General features: G+C 37.2%; 1 protein-coding gene across 3 annotated transcripts in view; it reads right to left on the reverse strand.

Moving 5' to 3' along the window:
- ETO1 (tetratricopeptide repeat (TPR)-containing protein) overlaps nt 1–836 on the reverse strand; it is a 44,294-nt gene extending 43,458 nt beyond the window's left edge. The window contains exon 1 of one of the 3 annotated variants that reach the window (XM_089437363.1): nt 87–836. In XM_089437363.1, coding sequence (XP_089293489.1) covers nt 87–262 — 176 coding nt within the window. In that variant the 5' untranslated portion in view covers nt 263–836. The remainder of the gene's footprint in view (nt 1–86) is intronic. The other 2 variants (XM_089437364.1, XM_089437365.1) reach the window with 2 other exon arrangements.
- Between the last annotated feature and the right edge of the window lie 20,090 nt (nt 837–20,926).

Below are 20,926 nucleotides of genomic sequence, written 5' to 3' on the forward strand. Positions count from 1 at the left end.
AATGCTTACACATGCTTTAGAAAAGGGCAAGAAGAAAACATCTTCCAAATAATCAATGCAGCACAGAAAGGGAAATAGAAACTCACCCATCCGTGGCCGTACGCTCTGTTTGCGAAGACCTCAAAGGCTTGGTATGCTCCACCTTCATCCGAGTCTCGGAAGCCTTATCCCCGGGGCTGACTGCATATACCTGGCTTCCCTTGCAACCATCTGCCAATCTCAGGTTCCTCATAGCTTCAACGATAAAATTCTGTGGCGACATCCTTCCCAGAACCAGGAAGAACCACACAGCATCCTTCTTTAACAAATCCCCCAAGAAACCCTACATTCACAGCAATCTTTGAGCCCAAACTAACCAATTTCTGGTTTGGTGAATGATTTTTTTATCTATTACAGCAGTTTTCAGTATCAAGCACAAGAATCCAACGGTAGCTTAGCATAAAAATAATCACTACCGCCCACCGGGCACAGGGCTGAGCGCCAAATTAACATTCCAAAAACACACAATGAAGAATTCTCATTCGGATCCGCCATCCAAACCCTCTGCCAATCGTTCCCTGGCTAAAGCCCTTGCCAAATTTTCGCAGAAACCCCTGCGCCATGCATCCTCAAGACGATTACAGGGCCATGGATCTTCAAATGCAAATGGCAGATTGAATGAAGGGTCAAAGAAAGGGACTGGAAGTGCAGCCAAAAGGGTTAAAGTGAAAAAAAAAAAACAAAATTATATATATTATAAATGAACAGAAGGAAAGACAAAGAAAGCGCCCGCTATTACAATACTTAACGGGACGTGCAGGCGTATCGAACGCTGTGCATATGCACAAAAAAAAATATATATAGTGTATATACACATTAAATATCTTACATTATTTTACCGCAATGTCCCCATGAAACCTAACCAGGCATAGCGGAAATAACCTGGACAGCTCGGAGATTCTAACTCGTGACCTTTTAATTCTTTGTATCCATAATGGCCGACTCCCGGACTCGATTTCCTCTCATTCGCTGTAAAAATCAAGTTTTACGCGTCCTTATTACCCTACCCTTCTTTGACTGCGGCATTCACTTACTTTTCACCGGCGGTAAATCGGTGAACTCAGAAGCCAATTAAATTAAAACACGCGGATGCTTACGCTGTGCGACACGTGTACACTGCAACGTTAAGTAGGGACCATCTTGCAAGGTGATTCCGTTGGTGAAGTAAATTTACAAACGACCATTTCAAAATGGTGTGTAATCTGCCTTTCACATAAGGAACGTTAGATGGGGATACCTAAGGTGGGTGACCCACTCTATAATGATTTTTTTCATGGGTAACTCATGAGTTGCAGTGGGAGTTTATTGCATTTAGTTTTGGGTCGTTTTCACTGTATACTTTTATATTATTTAACAAAATTACATAGATAAAAGTTTTGATTTTATTTAAAAAAATAAAAATAAATTAATAAAGATGTTTTAGATAGTATGTACGATAATGGATAGTTATGTTATTAATTTTTTAGAATTGAGTTAATTCCTTGTTAAGGTCTATTTTAATTTTGGATCTTCAAAGCATTAAGAATAATTAATTTTTTTTCCACTCTAAAACAAATTACATCCATCTTAATTATGATCTATTTAGCATCAAGAGGAATCAAATTGGTTTTTACTCTAAAAGAGGTTTACATCTTAACAGATTTATCCCTCTCGATCCTTGGTAGATCTAGGGTTAAAATGGATCTAGGTAGGACATTACATTCTATTGTATCTATCATATTGGGCTAGCGCCTTTCGATGCAATCATATTTTTGTTGTTATTATAGTGATAGTTAGTTAATTTGATCTCGGGTCTAATTTAAGTTATTCTAACTAATAATTCATTCTCATGATAAACAATAAAAAAAGATGCTTTGAGTGATGAGCAAACAATGTAGATTTACATTGGAACATTTATATGCATTGTTGAGTATTTATACACAACAAGAAGTTGCAAAGAATATTGAAATACCTTTTAAGGATGCAAGGCCTTAATGTAAAGCAAGGTATAATCAACCTAATAAGACTAGCTTTAGACCTTACCCAATACTCAATTGTTGACCTTCTTAGAATCTTCCTTGATGACTCTAGGGATGATCAATCTAATGAAACTAACACAAAACCATACCTAATTACTATAGGGATGGCTCAGTGAAGACGAGCATGTTATCAGATTTGCTTAATAGAAAACTTAAACACAAAGATCCCACATCATTAAATGTGCACTTTTGGCTCTATGTTATGATATTTCAATATGGAGCATGTTATTGGATTTGCTTAATAGAAAACTTAAACACAAAGATCTCACATCATTAAATGTGCACTTTTGGCTCTATGTTATGATATTTCAATATTTATTCCACTTCCTCTTTAATCGTTGTGAGGATGACATTGTGAGGATGACATTCAAAACAGATGATTGAGTATTTAACAACTAATTGAGATTGTTCTCATATGTTTGATTTTGAACTTTAATGTTTTTGTACCATACATTTCATGATTTTCGTCTAAAGGATTGTGAAACCTAATTTACAATTTCTTATTTTTTCCCTAATTTACAACTTCTTATTTTTTTCAAGAGCCCAAAGTTTGCAAAACTCATACAATATGTGTTATGTTATGGTCCAATAAGATAATCCATAAAAGTTAAGAAATTTACATTAAATTTGATTCCCAATAAATAATATTTTTACATTTTACTTACAAGTCTTTGAAATGACATGTATAAAAAATAATAATATTTTAACTCTACCCTAAACTCCTATGCAAATATATTATGTTAGTAGAGGACTAAATCCATAAATACAATTAAAAAGTAAAATGTTAATTATAATGTGTATACTCACTAACAAAATAATGGAAGGGAAAAAAATGAAAGCATAACACACTTCGGCAAATAAATGTACTTAGAACACTCATGAATAATACTAAAAAAAATATAACCACAAAGATCAAGATTATTATTGTTTACTAATATTACATTGATAAAATAAACTAACTTATATCATTATTATTGTCTTTAAATAAAATCCCTCTCTTATCAAGGTTGACTCCCCCATATCAATTTTTAAATCTCATGCAGCACTCTCATTGTGATATATTTAATGTATCCCATCACATGATCTAAAGTGAATGAATAATAATTCAATTAACTTGCTCGGGTTGAGAAAGAGAATGTGGATGTTTTATAATAGAGAGGGTTGAGAAAGAGAATGTGGATGAAGAAGGTGAATGTTTTATATTGGAGATAGGGTCCACTTTCTCAGTAACAACCAAAACAAAAGGGCTTTTTCTTAATTATTTTATTGTAAGATTGCCTGGTATCTACAAGACAAACTTCAAGTTGGCACACCAATGTATTCTCGCCATGTGACACTGGCATTGTACCAAACTTTAGAGCACACAATAAGACAAAAATAGGATAGTTAAGAAGGATGACTCAAAATATATATGGAATAAGAAAATGGAAGGATGATTGAGAAGGATCACTCAAAATATATAAAATAAAAATATGAAAATTAGGGAAACCAAATGACAAAACAGAGTTAGATATAACAATTTGTAAGTGGATGTAAGCCATTATTTTAGAGCTAGAAACATACCCTCCTTGAGGAAAAACATACTACTCATTACCTAACCTAACATCACACTTGAAGCTCAAATAGGAAAGGGCATACAATTTGGAAGTTGAAGTAAGATGTGTTTCTTAAAATAGTAAATGCATGTGTGACTTTGGGAGCATCTCATATCATCTCGTTGAGCCATTGTTTTAATGGATGCAAGTGTTGGGTAACACGGATGTGGTTGAAAAAGACATTTAATGAAATTTAGTAAAGGTAATAATTAAAATTAAGTAAGATAAAGGTGTAATGGGAAGAAAAACGAATAATAAAATTAAGTAAGATAAAGGTGTAATGGGAAGAAAAACGAATAGATTTATAATGGTATAGTTTTTGTGTTATGTGATAAAGATGTGTATAATTATAAATATTAACATGGTTTTATGAGATGGTTGAGAGGTAGGTTATTGTGTTATGTGGTAAAAATATGTATTATTATAAATGTCAACATGGTTTGATGAGATGGTTGAGAGGTAGGTTATAATATTATGTGGTAAAAATATGAAAATTTATAAATAGTAACATGGTTTGTTGAGATAGTTGAGAGGTAGGTTTTATATTCTTCCTACTTTGATTCAAATTCTTGATGAGATTAAGTCTTATTGTGATAAAGTTAGAATGGTATACATCATCTAAATAGTGGTTCACTCCGGTATACTTTGGGATGTCTCAACTCTTATTAAGTCGCATATTATTGGTATATTTGGCTTATGGCTTATCGGATATATTTTTGGGTTATAGCAATAATTAGTTGATTTGATCCTGGGCCTAACATATGTCATTCTAACAAGTTACTAATTGCCATGGTTTGCAAAAAAAAAAGTAGTCATAACTTTAGTATATATAGGACATGCTTCAAATGCACAACAATATTACAAGCATAGATCCATCTTAACCCCAAATGTATCAAGTGTCGAGGGGAACAAATATCTTGAGGTGCAAACCTCTTCTAGACTGCAAAACTTGAAGAAAGGTTTACACCTCAAGAGATTTGATCCCTCTCGGTACTTGATAGATCCGGGATTAAGATGGATCTATGCTAGTTCTTTATGTCAACCCAATGTTGAGTATGGAGGAATTACACATCTACTTTATTTTGAGCAATACAAGAATAAAATGTTTTAACAATAAGAAATATTTTATTTTCAATGACCTTATATAAAATTAAATAGTTGACATTGAAATATTTTACTCAAAATGGGCATTAATATATATTACTTGTGGCCGACATTCTCCACATAAAAAGTTATCGGTATTGTTATTATATTTTTAAATGAATGTCTCCCTCAAATTGAAAAATAGAAACCATATATCCATGGAATATGAGCTCTCTCTCTCTCTCTCTCTCCCCACACACATTGATTTATATATTATTTCTTTCTTTCTTCTTTTTTATGATGACAACCAAGCCAAACACCAAATTGGTGCATGAGACACCTCATTTATGGGACAAGGGACTCACCTATGCGCAACAATTTGATTGTTGGAGCCTATAGAGGTATACTCAACCCCCTTATGGATTTGAACATGTAACTTCTTATAAGAAAACACATGCTCTTAACCAATAAGTTGATATTGAAATATTTTATGGCCCACGTCAATTTTTTTTTTTGGTTATCAATGTTTTTTAAATGTTACATATCAACTCCTTATTGAGAATTAAATAAACTAGCACAACCATATAAATTAAATGTCTCACAAATGTCGATAGGCATCAAAACACTTACCTCATCATGCATCTCACATTGCCAAAATTAAAAAATATTATAAAAATGACTAAATTATAACTTTATTTTAAATCATTTATTATAAAAATAATTAAGATATAAGTTAAACACATATACATTTAAAAATACATATAGGAACGTTCTTAACCATGGAGTTCAGCGCCACTTCACCATGGAGATTATTAATTTGTAAACAGATTTTGTTACAATATCATAAACCAATACCATGGCTTACTAAAACCACATGCCCAAAAAATCATAACTCATGTTCACATGACACATGTTCATATGACATTTTTTAATTAATCAATTTAATTAAAAGTGCACACAGGGGGTAACCACTTTTGAGATAAATCTCCATATTTTATTTTTGAATACTACAAAGAATGTTCTAGAATATTATGTGGAGGTTAAATCCTACCATCCATCTAATTATGCCATGTCTCTATTTCAAAATTGGGGTTTTAGAATTTTAATTTATTTATGTGAGAAAATAGGTGGATGAAGGAGATTTAACCTCCAAAGGATATCCAGAGAATATAAAGCAACAAAACCTGTGGACTTGTTGGCTTGAATGTAAAAATGGTATTTGTAATACTAATTTATTATATATATAATTGTAGGTGATGATGAATGTTACAATGAGGACCCGCATATATACCTAAGCCGGTGTCCTTTCATGACTGGACATGTCTTTTAGACATACATTTTCACTTAACTAATGACAACTTAACATAACTTTACTTGATTATTTAGTATTTACGTTTATTTATATTTATTTATGTTTATTTTATTTTATCCAATTTTATGTTCATAACATTGTCCCTTCCTTTAGAAGCTTTGTCCTCAAAGCTTATTGTTGGCAATTTCCTTCATCTTAGCCTCAAACAAATTTCTTCACCTTGTGTTTTATCATCTTGGAATATGTAACTTCACCGGTAGGTCAGCGTGTATAATTCGTTTTCTTTTTCTTTTTCTTTTTCTTTTTTCCTTTTTTTCTTTTCCTTTTTATTTTTTAATTCCCCTTTTTTTTCTTTTTAGTTTTTAAATACTAATTTTTTTTTAGTAATATTTTTTTATAGTAATTATTTTTAATAAAAAAATTTAAATAATTATATCTTTATTTATTTATTTATTTATTATATAAAATAATTATACACTATATAATAGTTATAAATATAAATATGTGCGTGTGTGTGTGTATGTTTCAGTATGTCAATTAATTAACTTAATGTGTATCAAGCCCTTAGGTTGTATGAATTGTTTATGTTTTCGACGTATTACATATAAGCCTCCAGTGTATCAACAAATGACACCTGGTATCAAGCTTCACACCCTTTGACTTTTCGACCGAGGATACAATGCTCGACGGAGGGGGGATGACAACGTTTTTTAACTGTGTCGGTCTCTCAGACAGCGGCTTTCGAAGAACGTTCCTTTTGCAACATGTCGAGTGTGTGTGAACAGAACAGTTTTGTTGTATCTCCCTTCACAAAGCTCGCAGTGGAGAGGACAAGTTCGACATCTCCGCCATTGATTCGAGAGGCAAGATGAGTTCGACATCTCCTTTAGTTTATTTTCCAAGCATGTGAAAACATTTTTTGTCTCGAAATCATGTTTATCGTGAGTCGATTGTATGTAATTGACTTCAAAAACGCCGACTATGCCTCTGCCTCTGCAACTGCTTTCTTGAAATACTTTCTAGAAGGGTAGAATTAGGTGATTCTTGTGATAAATATTGAAGCCATGGATGTTCAACTGGCACGCGTTCTCAATAAACCCTAGGGTTGTGCTCACATAAACCCTTTACGCAAATTTTGTGGATTTGTAGGTCACAATGTTGGGATTTTGGAGGGTTTTTGCGATTTTGTAGGGTTTGACGGGCTGCCCCTTAAGAATTATCTAGAAATTGTTGGGCAAAGCTTTGAGGTACAGGATGGAGGCGTAAGCGCGGAGGGATAGTTTGAGGAGATACGAGATGTGGCATTCCAGCAAATCTTGATATTTGTACTGTTGCAGTGTTGTCATGGGCATCGGTGTCAAAGTTGAGCTCTGGGTTGTCGTTGTCATTGTACAAGTTGTAGACCATGATCTTAGTTCTGTGAGCACCGATTCCCTCGAATTGCTTAAGGAGAAGCTCTAATATCGAAAAGGGGGGCCATTGGAGAACAACGTTGAGCTTGTGGTTTGAGGCTTCGAGGGTGGTGCGAAAGTGATTAGTGACAAAGGGCATGGGTTTTCTGGTGGAAGAGATATCTAAGTCTAAAACAGACAACCTTTTTAACACAACCCTACAAATTCAAAAATCAACTGCATAACTAATCAAACAATACATTCCAACTATAACTATTGTCATGCCAGTTATATCAGTCATCAAAAACCACAGAGGGGATGAAAATATAACAGCGATTGGAGCACCTAGGATCAGTGTTGCCTTACCACTTCTTCCAATAGGATTCCTATCAATCCTAAGTAAACTAGTCTTACAGTAAATTGCAAAATCTTCATAGTTATTATTAAAAATGTTATAGCATCCAAACCCATTTTCAAGCAAGTATGTTGCATGATGTACAACTGTCTCTAGTGGGTCTTCTTCTGCAAGAGTACAAGTTCTTGAAATTCCTTTATAAAAAATTGATGTTGTCTTGTTATCTGAGGTTGATTCTAACTTAGTTGAGCAACTACCTATTTATGTATCTCTCACCAAACTAAACCCTTGATTCCCCATACTCAATGTTTCATCAATCTCTTTTTCTTTTTCATCTTCATGTGAATATTCTTCATTATGATCAAGTTTATCTTCTTGTTTCTCAATATAGTTCTCACCTGCATCATCTTCATCTGGATCATCATCTTGATCGATACCGTTTTCACATTCATCTTTATCTATTACATCTTCACTTTCATCATTGTTCTGATCAAAATCTTCTTCTCCTGCTTCACCTTGTTTCATTTCTTCATTATCACTATCATCTTCCTTGTTATTGATTTTCTTTAGACATGCTTTAACTTCGGCATATGATTTTTCTGAATGCTAAAATGCTTCTTGAATTTTACTAAACTGCTCCATGCATTCAGGAGGTAAACGTAATGGCATATTGTGTGGCGAACTACGTTCAAAGACTCGCATGATTATATTGGTGCGCCATTGCTCTGATACCACTGAAGCAACAAAACCTGTAGGCTTGTTGGCTTGAATGTAAAAATACACAAGAGGTATTTGTAATAATAATTTATTATATATATACTTGTACAAGTGATGATGAATGTTACAATGTAGACCCACATATATACCTAAGTCGGTGTCCTTTCGTGACTGGACATGTCTTTTAGACATACTTTTTCACTTAACTAATGACTACTTAACATAATCATTACTTGATTATTTAGTATTTACATTTATTTATGTTTATTTTATTTTATCCAATTTTATGTTCATAACAAAATATTTATAATCACATGCACATATCAAGGATTCATATTAATTTCAAAATTAGTTATGAGCTTCTTGAAAAATTGATTTGAAAATTTTAATTAAAATAAAACAGTTAGCATTGCTTGTCCCCTTTTAGATGAAGTTCAATTAATGTAATAAGTATTGCACCTTCCATGAACAATTGATTGCTTGGAAAGGCTCCCACCCACCATGTGTTATAATGGATTCATAAGTTAATTAAATATGTTGTTTCCATATAAAATAAGTTAACTAAGTGGTGGCTGGAAAGTGGTTCCTTGAGTGCGGAGGAAGATTAGAAGAGAAAATGGATGATAGAAGCAATCCAAGTCCACTATGAACCCAGTGGAACATGGGCCACTTATAATCTTTTCTATCTCCCCTTCCGTAGTGTTACAGATCCATTTGGGCGCATCAAATCCCAACATCCAGATCAGTGTTTTAGGGCTCATCAAACCCTAACTTTAGTTGCTTCATGCCCTAAACAAGTCAGCCCTTTGAATATCTCCTTCCCAGACAGTTTCATGACTTGAAGACATCCAAAAATAGACTCTAGAGGGACCAGCACAAGTAAGCCCTTATGAAGGTGCGCTGCAAAGTAGTTAAGTCCACTACCAGGGTGCTCTACAGAGCACTTAGGCTTCCTTTCACCTGCGCTGGGCGAGAATGAGCAAAATTCACATAGGGTTTGGGGAATATTCTTATCTTTTGGAGTCATCTAGAAGTTTACCTCACTTATCAACTCTTATGAGGTTGAAAATGGATGAGGAATGAGTTAAGGTGCATCCTATCCTCTCATCCCTTCCTCCATGGAACTAATTCTAAGTATGGAAGGCCATTCAATGCCACCATTAATGACAAAACCTCCTTCATCTTCCTATAAATTGACCACTCATCTAAGTGATCAGGGGTTGGATTATGTTGAATTGTAAGGAGATAATGCTGCTATGAGATTTGGCTTTGAAGCAAGTATTGTGATGCTACAAGTTTGTCATGCTTTTGATGTGATGTGGATGGGATCCAAGATGGAGGAATGACTTTGAATCAGACACCAATGGTTGTAGTTCCTTCTTCTATCTAATAAAGTATTTGAAATTTTTTCCTATATGTTTGTATTGTTTCATAATGCTTATGTGTGTGAATTGTATCTGATTCCTTTCACTTATATTCAATAGATCGTATGCTTTGATCGGTTTTTGTCTTCTGTTGTGTTTATAGGGTACTTCTCAAGCGGATTAAGTACAGGAAGGAGCGACGGAATTGATACAAGGGAGATGAGAGGAAAGCAGAACTACAGGTAGGCCTTCTATCTTATCATCTTATCTATTGCTTATAGGAAAAGTCTAAAACACTTTAAACTGTTGTTCTAGATACAACTACTTATCTAGGGAATTAGTATTTATCCGTAGATGCTAAATTCTCCAAAACAAATTGGCGACCATACTAGGGAAGATCACCTTTCCTAGTAGCTTATCCACCTCCTAGGACATTCTTGTAGACCCTACTTGTGTTCGTTGATTGTATTTCAACTCTTTTGCATTGAATTTTGGTCAAAAATCGAGGTTAGATAACTCTTTAGTGGCCTCTCAAGAATCAGCACAGGCTTGGTGAGGGGACAGTGCTCTACAAAGCACCCTTGAGTGAGAGAAAGTTCTCTGCAGCGCAATTAGGCCTCTTTGACCTGCATTGATCCACCTTAGGGAAAAAATTTCACCTTTGGAGTGAGTTTTTGGCAAATTTCTTCTGTTTGATTGCTTGCTGATTGATCATTGAATGTCATGGCTCAGAGAACACGTTTCTATCTCCTTGTCTAGTCCTACTTTGATTTGATTGATTAATGTTTCTTTAATGTTTTATTTGTCATTATCAATCTATAGTCAAAGTTAGAACATAGTCGATTAATCTTCATTCGAAAGAAAGTGTCGTAAAGTCTTCTTTTCCTTCGAAATAGAACTGTCGTAAAAGTCTTCGTTCTTATGAAAGATTGACTGATTATATGTGCATATATCCTTTTGTTCATATTCACATTGAGGAAATCGAAAAGAAAAACTTGCATCGTTCATATTGTAGTTTGTGAATGCTTGAAAGGAATAGCTAGGGAAATTGCATTAGATGTGCTCTTTGCTCTCTGTCAAAGATCTGATTGCTTTATCCCTAAGTAGCTAGGATTTTCATCATTAAATTGAATGAAAATAATGCTTATCATATTAGTTGCATTTTAGGTATTTCAAATATACATCACGTGGTGAACCTTGAAAGGAAAATTCTAAAGAAGATCAACTTAAAATTTATCTAAATTTACCTAATGGAGCATTGTCACCTAACGAAAAAAATTTAGAGGTCTAGGCTAGAGACGTGTTCCAGCGTCGTAAAACAAATCAGTGTCGCTAACTTGTCTACAATACATCCCGAGTGTGATACCTCATTCCACAAACGTGAGTATATTGTAGCTCGTCCATGTACCTTTGGGTATATAGGGTGGTGTTACAATACGTAAAGTATATGGGAATGCTCTCATTGTGCGGTTTTGCATTAGAAAACGCTTATGCGGATTGGGCCTCCACGTACTTTCGGGTATATATGGGAGGACAATACTAGGTTGTTATCCATCCTTAGGTAACCGAGTCGGTCGCCTTGTACACTGTGATACACCAAACATAGCATTCAGGGAGATTTCCTGCCCGTACTTCTCGGTTCGCCGGGAGGTATTCTGCAGTTCACAGTTGCTTGGTAAACCTTTTGCCTGGATTATCCCTCTTTTTGTTTTGTTTTGTTACTTTGATTAAAATAAAATTAATTGACCGCGGATAACATTCTCCACGCTCACTCCTTAATTGATCTTAGGTTGAAACATATGGCAACAAATCCGGAGTCCACTAGTCAAGGAATTCCTTTTGAAGGAAATCCTAGTCCTTTTCCTCCTTTCAGAAATATTGGTGCTCCTTATATGGCTACATTGTCCCTTCAAGGAATTGGCTTGCCAGTATGGTTGTTTTCAACCTCCTTGGTTCAAAATGTCATGATTTCTCTACAATCGAGTACTCCTCCAACTGGACAAAATCAACCTCCAATTGATCCTAAAGTTAACCCTTTGCCTTCTTCCTCTATTATTTATTCCTCCCCTTCTTCCTCTTCGCCTGGTGAAAGTATTGGTACTAGTAACCAGGTGGCTAAGAAGAAGAATAAAGGGAAGAAGAAGAAGAAGAAGTAAATTCAGCAAAGGGTCAACCAAGCAACCATTGCTTTGAATGCGACATCTGATGAGAAATCGTCTGTCAAGCCTCACAAAGTTCGATATCCATGCAAACTTTGTGCAGGAGACCATCTTCTTCGAAATTGTCCTGATATTCCTCAGATCTTAGAAGAATGGTTATCTTGTTCACATCATCTTGTGTCATTAACTTCTCAAGATCATGCTGGTGACACACCATCAACTAGTGGTAGTAAAGTTCATGGAAAAAAGGGTAAAGTTAAGTTTCCCTGTAGGTTATGTGAAGGGAATCACCCCATTCACCTTTGTCCCTATCTGGATGAAGCCAAAAAAGTGTTGGATAACCGTCCTGCTTCACCGCAGTTACTTCCATCTAGTTACAGGAAACTCTCCCTAAATCCTTCACTAGTTGATGAATTGACTGACCAAAATCAACTATCAGTCAAACCCACTCTCTTTGAAATTGAATCCAATGAGTCTATACCCAACCCAAATCAACAGGTCGAGGTAACAATTGACCCGGTTTCACCTTTAGTTAATCATACCTTTCCCGAAGAGAGTGAGTATGATACCACTCAAGTTCTTTTTGTTTCTTCAGATTCTAATGATCTTGGGGGTAGTCCTCATGTTCCATCAATACAGGAGGAATATCCTCCCGCTCTCGTAACTCAAGGAGTTAATTCTCCCGTTTCTACGATACCCCCTCCAAGTAGTCTGGTCACTTCCTTTGATTGGAATCGACTGGCAGGATTCTGTCTTCCTTCTTATGTGCCTTTTCAGATCATAGTACAGGTTTGTAATATGATTATATCTGGCACTATTATAGATGAAGGTGCATCTGTGAGTATCCTTTCCTCTACCGCTTGGCAAGTCCTCGGTTCGCCGCCACTTGTGCTTGATACCCAGAATCTATTGGATTTTAACAGAGGAACCAGTCAAACATTAGGGATCCTCCCTCAGTTACCTATTACTTTGGGAGGAAAAATCATTTATCTGAATGTGATGGTAGTCCCAAGCCCTTTATATTACAATTTACTTCTTGGGCGCGACTATGTTTATGACATGGAAGCTATTGTTTCAACACTCTTTCGAGTGATTTGTTTCCCGCATGAAGGCATAATTGTCATCGTTCACCAGCTTTCATTTCCCGGTCCAAATATGGCTCCCAATCAACCATCTTCCCTAAATGGTCCTTTTGTACCAATGGTATCATCCCCGCCACTGGTTAATTATGTGGCAACCCGCTCCATACCTACATCAACTGACAATCAATTCAATGATGTTGTACATCATGTATTTGGGGCATTGGAACCAAATCTCTCCTTCACGACCACTTATGATTGTGATCGAAAGGATATGAGGATAATTCTTTGTCTTGTGTCAACCTTGTTAAAAAATGAAACAAGGAATATGAGGATAGTTATTTTACTGTGTCAACCTCATTAAAAAATGAAACAACTCATATGAGGATAGTTCTTTTACTGTGTCAACCTCATTAAAAAATGAAACAGCTCCTATGAGGACAATTCCTTGTCTTGTGTCGACCTCGTTAAAAAATGAAACAAGGAATATGAGCATAGTTCCTTGTCTTGTGTCAAGCTCGTTAAAAAGGAAACAAGGAATTTGAGCAGAGTTCCTTGTCTTGTGTCAAGCTCATTAAAAAATGAAACAAGGTCCCCTGGAGTAAAGTTCCAAGTCGAGCCTTTGAGTAGATCTCGTAAAGTCCCAATTGAGTCTTTCACTTGATCTTGTAGATGAACCTTCATTCCATCCACCGAATAGCCATGAGTAGTCTACTTAGGTGAATGTAATGAAGCTTAGGGGGCATGCACCTAGTGGTAAATTTAAGTTTCCATGTAGGTCATGTGAAGGGAATCACCCCATTCACCTTTGTCCCTATCTGGACGAAGCCCAAAAAGTGTTGGATAACCGTCCTACTTCACCACAACGACTTCCATCTGGTTACAGGAGACTCTCCCTTTCATCATGTTAGGGGCATGTAAACCAATCTCAAGCATAGATCTTCATTTCAAGCTTGTGTAAAAATGAAGCTGAATCCAAGCATAGTTTTTTGTTTCAAGCTTGTGTAAACATGAAACTGAATCCAAGCATGGTTTTTCATTTCATGCTTGTGTAAACATGAAACTGAACCCAAGCATAGTTTCCCATGGTTCAAGCTTGTGTAAAAATGAACCCATCTACATTTTAACCCTCGTGATTGCCATTCTATCAGCCTCTTTCTTCAGATGAGCCTTGGTTGTTTTCATCCCATCGCCACCATCCCTTTGGCCGATCATATGCTTTCACTTGGTTGTTTTACCCTTTTTGGAGGAGCAGTTGCAATGAGGGGTCTTATTAGCCAGCCTCTTCACATAAATCAACATGTTTTGAGAAGTCCCAACATCACTGGAACCAGTTGCTACTCTAGACACCACTAGTTCCTCAAAATTGAGTCCTCTTTAAGCTCTTTTCAGACTCTCTAAATATGAAAAGATTGCTAAGCACTTGTCCTTTCCAGCTCATTAACGGATTGGAAATGATATCTCTCTTGTATTATTTTACGCTTTTTCGGGCTTAAGAGATTAATTTACGAAAAAGAACTTATGGAGTTTTCTTTTTGTCCCTTTTCAAACTCTCTAAACATGAAAAGGACCAAGTTATCTTTGTTGTTAAACTCATTAAAACATCAAATAGCGACAAACTTCTCCATCTAGACAAGACCGAGTTTCACCTTCGCTAGACTCGCTAAAACATCAAATAGTGATGGATTCACCTGAAGGGTGAAATTATACAACAAGCATATGTTATCCTCCTCAAACTTGATAAAAATAAAGAGGTATTGGTCAGCAATGACTGGGGAAAATGGGAAAAGGGGAAAACCACTGTATGGTAGCAGGTCGCTCTTGAACATGACACTTTCACTCCATCACCGTGACTATTTGAGTTGGGTCATCAGCTTGATGGTTATCACACCGTTGGTCTATCATACCATCCATCACTTTGTTTTGGGTCAATGCTACCAATTCACATTAGTGTTGCCGACATGTTAAAGAGAAGTTATTCAGTCAAAATTCATCTTTTGCAATATCATAAACCTTCATTTTCATGACCACCATTCCTGAGCCTTGTGTCGTCAGTCAAATTCCATCTCTAAAATCACTACACTCGTTTCATGTCGTTGGTGTGGGATACATCAAGGCCCTCCTGTGACAAGTCTCTTCTTGTCAACATCAGCTCATTATCCAAGAAGCCGGCTTAGAAACACCCGTTCAGTACCTTGAAGCTTGCATGCATCAATGGCAGGTTTCTCACTTCCGGCGATAGGCATACATCAATGGCCTTCGACTGAAAGACTTTGTATGGTGTTTGACATCAAATCATCCATTCACACCATGAAAAATGTACTATAGTACCTTGAGGATCATTATCATTATCGATGATTTCTCTCGTATATGTTAACAGCTTACATCATTGGCTGGTAATCAGATGGTGTCTTCCCATGTTTGAATTCAGATCACATATTCACATGGTTAGACTCGTACTTGAGCAAAAGGTTGAACGAGATTGAAGACCTCGGATCTAGTTTCATCCATCCGGGCTGCGATTTCAAGAGTACTAAATCATATGTACAATGACTTTACATTAATGGTCATTCCAGTCATGGGTCTATATCTGTAGACGACTATTTATGTACATGTAATGAAAGTTTATAAGTTGAGCATGGGTATGCCTTCCCTCAACAATTCATGTAAAATCAAATATCATGATATATGTATTGTAATTGATGCATGTCACCTTCCACTTTGATACCTCCTCATCACATCGTAAAGCATTTTATTCGACATTGGCATTTTTCTGACTTCATGCTTTAGGGGGCAACTGTTACAGATCCATTTGGGCACATCAAATCCCAACATCCAGATCAGTGTTTTAGGGCTCGTAAAACCCTAATTTCAGTTGCTTCATGCACTAAACAAGTCACCCCTTTGAATGCCTCCTTCCCAGATAGTTTCATGACTTGCAGACATCCAAAAATAGCCTCTAGAGGGACCAGTGCAGGTAAGCCCTTATGAAGGTGCGCTGCAGAGTAGTTAAGTCCACTACCAGGGTGCTCTGCAGAGCACTTAGGCTTCCTTTCACCTGCGCTGGGTGAGAATGAGCAAAATTCACATAGGGTTTGGGGAATATTCTTATCTTTTGGAGTCATCTAGAAGTTCCCTCACTTATCAACCCTTATGAGCTTGAAAATGGATGACGAATGAGTTAAGGTGCATCCTATCCTCTCATCCCTTCCTCCATGGAACTAATTCTAAGTATGGAAGGCCATTCAATGCTACCCTTAATGACAAAACCTCCTTCATCTTCCTATAAATTGAACACTCATCTAAGTGATCAGGGGCTGGATTATGTTGTATTGTAAGGAGATAATGCTGCTATGAGATTTGGCTTTGAAGCAAGTATTGTGATGCTACAAGTTTGTCATGCTTTTGATGTGATGTGGATGGGATCCAAGCTGGAGGAATGGCTTTGAATCAGACACCAATGGTTGTAATTCCTTATTCTATATAATGAAGTGTTTGAACCTTTTTCCCATATGTTTGTATTGTTTCATAATACTTATGTGTGTGAATTGTATCTGATTCCTTTCACTTATATTCAATAGATCGTATGCTTTGATCGGTTTTCGTCTTCTGTTGTGTTTACAAGATACTTCTCAAGCGGAATAAGTACGGGAAGAAGCGACAAAATCGATATAAGGGAGATGAGAGGAAAGCGGAACTACAGGTAGGCCTTCTATCTTCTCATCTTATCTATTGCTTATAGGAAAAGTCTAAAACACTTTAAACTGTTGTTCTAGATACAACTACTTATCTGGGGAAGTAGTATTTATCCGTAGATGCTACATTCTCCAAAACACTTGGCTTCCTTGATAATGGGATGTGATAAGAAAGAAGCAAATGATATTTCTTGTGAAGATGTTATCTTTTTTTTTGCTAACGCAAGAGTCGTACCTCCTATTCAAAATAACCAAAAGGATTAATTACATAAATTACAACCCCAAGGGTAAGGGGCTACGATCCAAAGGCTAAACCATAGTGCCAATGGTAAACTCCCCTGAAAAAGGTCCTACACAAAACAAAAACACTTTAATATGTTGCAACGGAGCAAAGGCAAATCAAATAGGATGAAACTAAAACCAGACCCGAAAATCAAACAGGATGAAACTAAAAGTGGACCCGAAAAGAGATTAAACCCCCAACTAATCAAATTTTGGGTCCGAGAAAGGGGAATAAACAATGAATATGTGGAATAAACAATTCCATTATGCCCACCACTAAGCATAATGCATAAAGCAACTGAGCCGTTGATCTGCATCGCAAGATCCAACGGCTAAGGAACATATAGGAAGGCAAAGAAGCCCAGAGAATACCCGCCCGATGAGGGTGGTATTCTCTCTCCTACTGTAGCCACATGTTGCATGTTGAGTGGCATCGGGCTCAAATCGGTGAAACCACTCCCGGTTTTGAGAGATTCTGATAAACTGTAAACCACCTTAAACTGTAAACCCGGACCCACCAACATGCATAATGCATCTGGTCCGTTGATCCGCAACGCAAGATCCAACGGCTGAGGAACATATCGGAAGGCAAAGAAGCCCAGAAAATAACCACTCGATGAGGGTGGTATTCTCTCTCCTACTGTGGCCACATGTTGCATGTTGAGTGACATCGGGCTCAAATCGATGAAACCACTTCTAGTGTTGAGAGATTCTGATAAACCGCAAACCACCTTGGGGGTGGTATTGCCACTACAGGTTGTTATGAGGAAATCCTCGAGTTCGCTGTGGAAACCAAGACCCTGGCCGGAACCCAAAAAACTGCCATTTGACTCTCCACCCTGGATCCTCAGACTCTTGATCCAACGGAGGAGAGTAGTCTCCCTTTGAATAGAACTAGGAGGGAATCCAGCCATCCGAGCACCTGAAAACCTGTAGATCATCCCTACTGGTTCACTATGACCATTGCCAACAATAATGTACCTATGGTGGGAATCTGTTGTACTTTCTGACTGAAGGCTCTTCATCCCCTCTTCCCACCGGTCAAAACTGAGATGATCTGTATTAGGAGAAAGTTTAGCAAAAATCCATCCGCTACCGATCAAATTCCACCCAAGAACTCTGTGTCTGAGCTGTTCTAGGCTTATATAACTAGCCACGACCTGCATACCACTTTCAAAATTACCTCTGGTGAACCACTTCATGTTAAAAGTGTATCGACTAAACCCAGCCTCTGCTACTGTTGACATTCTCTGGTCAGATATGTCTCTCGGTCCTCATTCGCCTGGTTGAGGCAGTCATCCCTTAGTCTGCCCTGTGTAACATCTTGCCATCTACATGTATTGTTGCTTTTAGTACAGAGAGCCCCTTTATTGGCAAGTATGTCCGCCAATTTGTTGGCCGCCCTTCGCACATGTGTGAAATTCAAGGTCCTCATGTTCTGAAGGTGGAGATGAATTCTTTGATAAACATGAAGCAGCCTCCAATGTCTCGAGACCTTTTCCGAAGCCGAATCACAACAGATTCTCTTGACCGAATTGATGATTAGCTTAAAATCAGCTTCAATTATGATATTATGAAGATTATTGTGCTTCAAGATTTCTAAACATTGTTCCAATGCCATTAGCTTTGCCATATTGTTCGTGGATCTTCCCAAATTGCAATGAAAAATATATTGTATGCAACCCTTTTCATCCCTTAACACACCACCATAACCATCTATACCCATATTTCCTTTTGAGGCCCCATCTATATTATATTTCATAAATCCCTGAGGGGGAGGATGCCAAAAGTCTTTCTCAGTGACCGGTTGCTTAACCATCTTGTTCATACCCTGAGGAATAAGCCCCTGCATACCCAACTGAAGAAGTATCTGCATATCTGCATTTGAAGGGAGATTTTTAGGGGATGTTTGCAGTAGAGTTCCAACTGTCTCCCTAAATTGTCTTAAGATCTGTTCCATGATGCTCTGAGAGGAAGTTTTTTTATTTTTGAAGATTATATTGTTGCGCTCTTTCCAGACATTCCATATTAGGAAGCTTGGAGTTAATGCCCAAGCTCTGTTTATCGTTTCATTATCAGAGAAGTTTCTTCGCCAGTTGCTAAGGGTATTGGTAATACTTCCTCTATCCCTGTCTGTTTGTCTGAAAATTAAGGCAATGCCATCCCACAACATGGAGGTAAAAATACAGGTGTTGAGGAGGTGCTCCATTGTCTCCTCTTGAGACTCACATAGCTGGCATCTGGATGGGCCCAAAACACCTCTTTTCCAGATGTTCTCCCAAGTCAAAATTTTCTTATGATGTACCAACCACATGAACAGTTTGGTTTTCATCCATCCTTGGTTCTTCCAAAGATTCTTCCAAACCCAATTCGGTTCTATAGAATCAAGCTCAAGGGCTAAGTGCTTGGCCTCTTTAAGATTAAAGGTGCCTTCATTATTATTGCCCCATCTAAGTTGGTCTTGATCAGTTGATATCAATGTTTTTCTTTGATCCAGAATTGTTATTAGAGCTTCAGCCTTTGCTTTCAAGGGACTATTATCCCTGTATTCCATTTTCTTCCAGGTTCTCCACTTTCCTTCACTATTTGTCTGATCCCAAAAATATTTTACCTGTTGTAGCCCTTTGGTATCAGTATCATTCTTGAGATCCACAAAGTCCTCTCCTAACAGTTTAGGTTCCTATTGCCATTTATCCTCCCAAAACCATGCCAGGTCTCCCACTCTAATTTCCCAGAAGCTATTCTTTTGAACTATGCCTCTATTCTCCCAAGCTTTATTCCAGATGTGGGAGCCTTTTATGATACCAAACATCCTTATGTGGTCCTTGGTTTGCCAATTACTTGCATATTTTTCTTTCCAAATCCGAGCCCACGGAGCATCTGAGTCTTTTATCCATCTCCACCATAATTTTGCCCCTAAAACTTTATTTAGCACTTCAGGATCATCCAGTCCAAGACCTCCGTGGTTTTTAGGTTTACAAATTGTTTCCCAGGCTACCAAGGCCCATTTTTTCCTCTCCTCCCCTTTACCCCAAAGAAAATCTCTTTGGATATTTCTACATTGTTGCATAACTCCTTTTGGAGCTGGAAGGGCTGAAAACATGAATATGGGGATTGTTTGAAGGACAGCTTTTGTAAGCACTAATCGGCCCACCAGGTTCAAAGATTTGATTGTCCATTTTCGAATCTTGTCCTGCAGCTTGTTGATAACTGGCTCCCAAACATTCTTGTTCAGAGGTTTGTCTGTTAGCGGTACTCCCAAATATTTGGAAGGTAGCATATCTCTTTGAAAGCCCAGAATTCTGGAGATATTCCTCTGAATAGCAATGTTAGTATTGAAAAAGAAAATCTTTGATTTGGAGAGGCTTACCTCTGTACCCGCCGCCATAGCAAAGTCACTCAGAATTTGTTTATAGGCTAGAGCTTCTTTGACCGTGGGGATGCCCTGTAGCATGGTATCATCTACAAATTGTTGATGGGTCAAGGCCTGCCCATTCTCAGAAAGTTTGATGCCCTGGATCTTACCTGCTTCTTTAGCGGACATGATGGTTCGTCCTAGTCCTTCCATCATGAGAATAAAGAGAAAGGGGGAGAGAGGATCTCCTTGCCTGAGGCCTCTTGAGGGTTTAAAGGTCTTAGATGGAGAACCATTAACCAGAATTGAAAAACTAGAGGAAGTCACCAAGGCCATTACCCATCTTACCCAGTTGTGGTCAAATCCAAAGGCTAGAAGGACCTTCCTAATATAGGTCCAATTTAACTTATCATAAGCCTTTTCTAGGTCCAGTTGCATAATCATTCCTGCCTGCCTATTACTCATCAATGAATGAACCACCT

Source organism: Pinus tabuliformis, chromosome 5_2 (assembly GCF_031772625.1).
Source record: "Pinus tabuliformis cultivar Carrire ecotype Pingquan chromosome 5_2, CPIR1, whole genome shotgun sequence".
NCBI classification, from domain to species: domain Eukaryota; kingdom Viridiplantae; phylum Streptophyta; class Pinopsida; order Pinales; family Pinaceae; genus Pinus; species Pinus tabuliformis.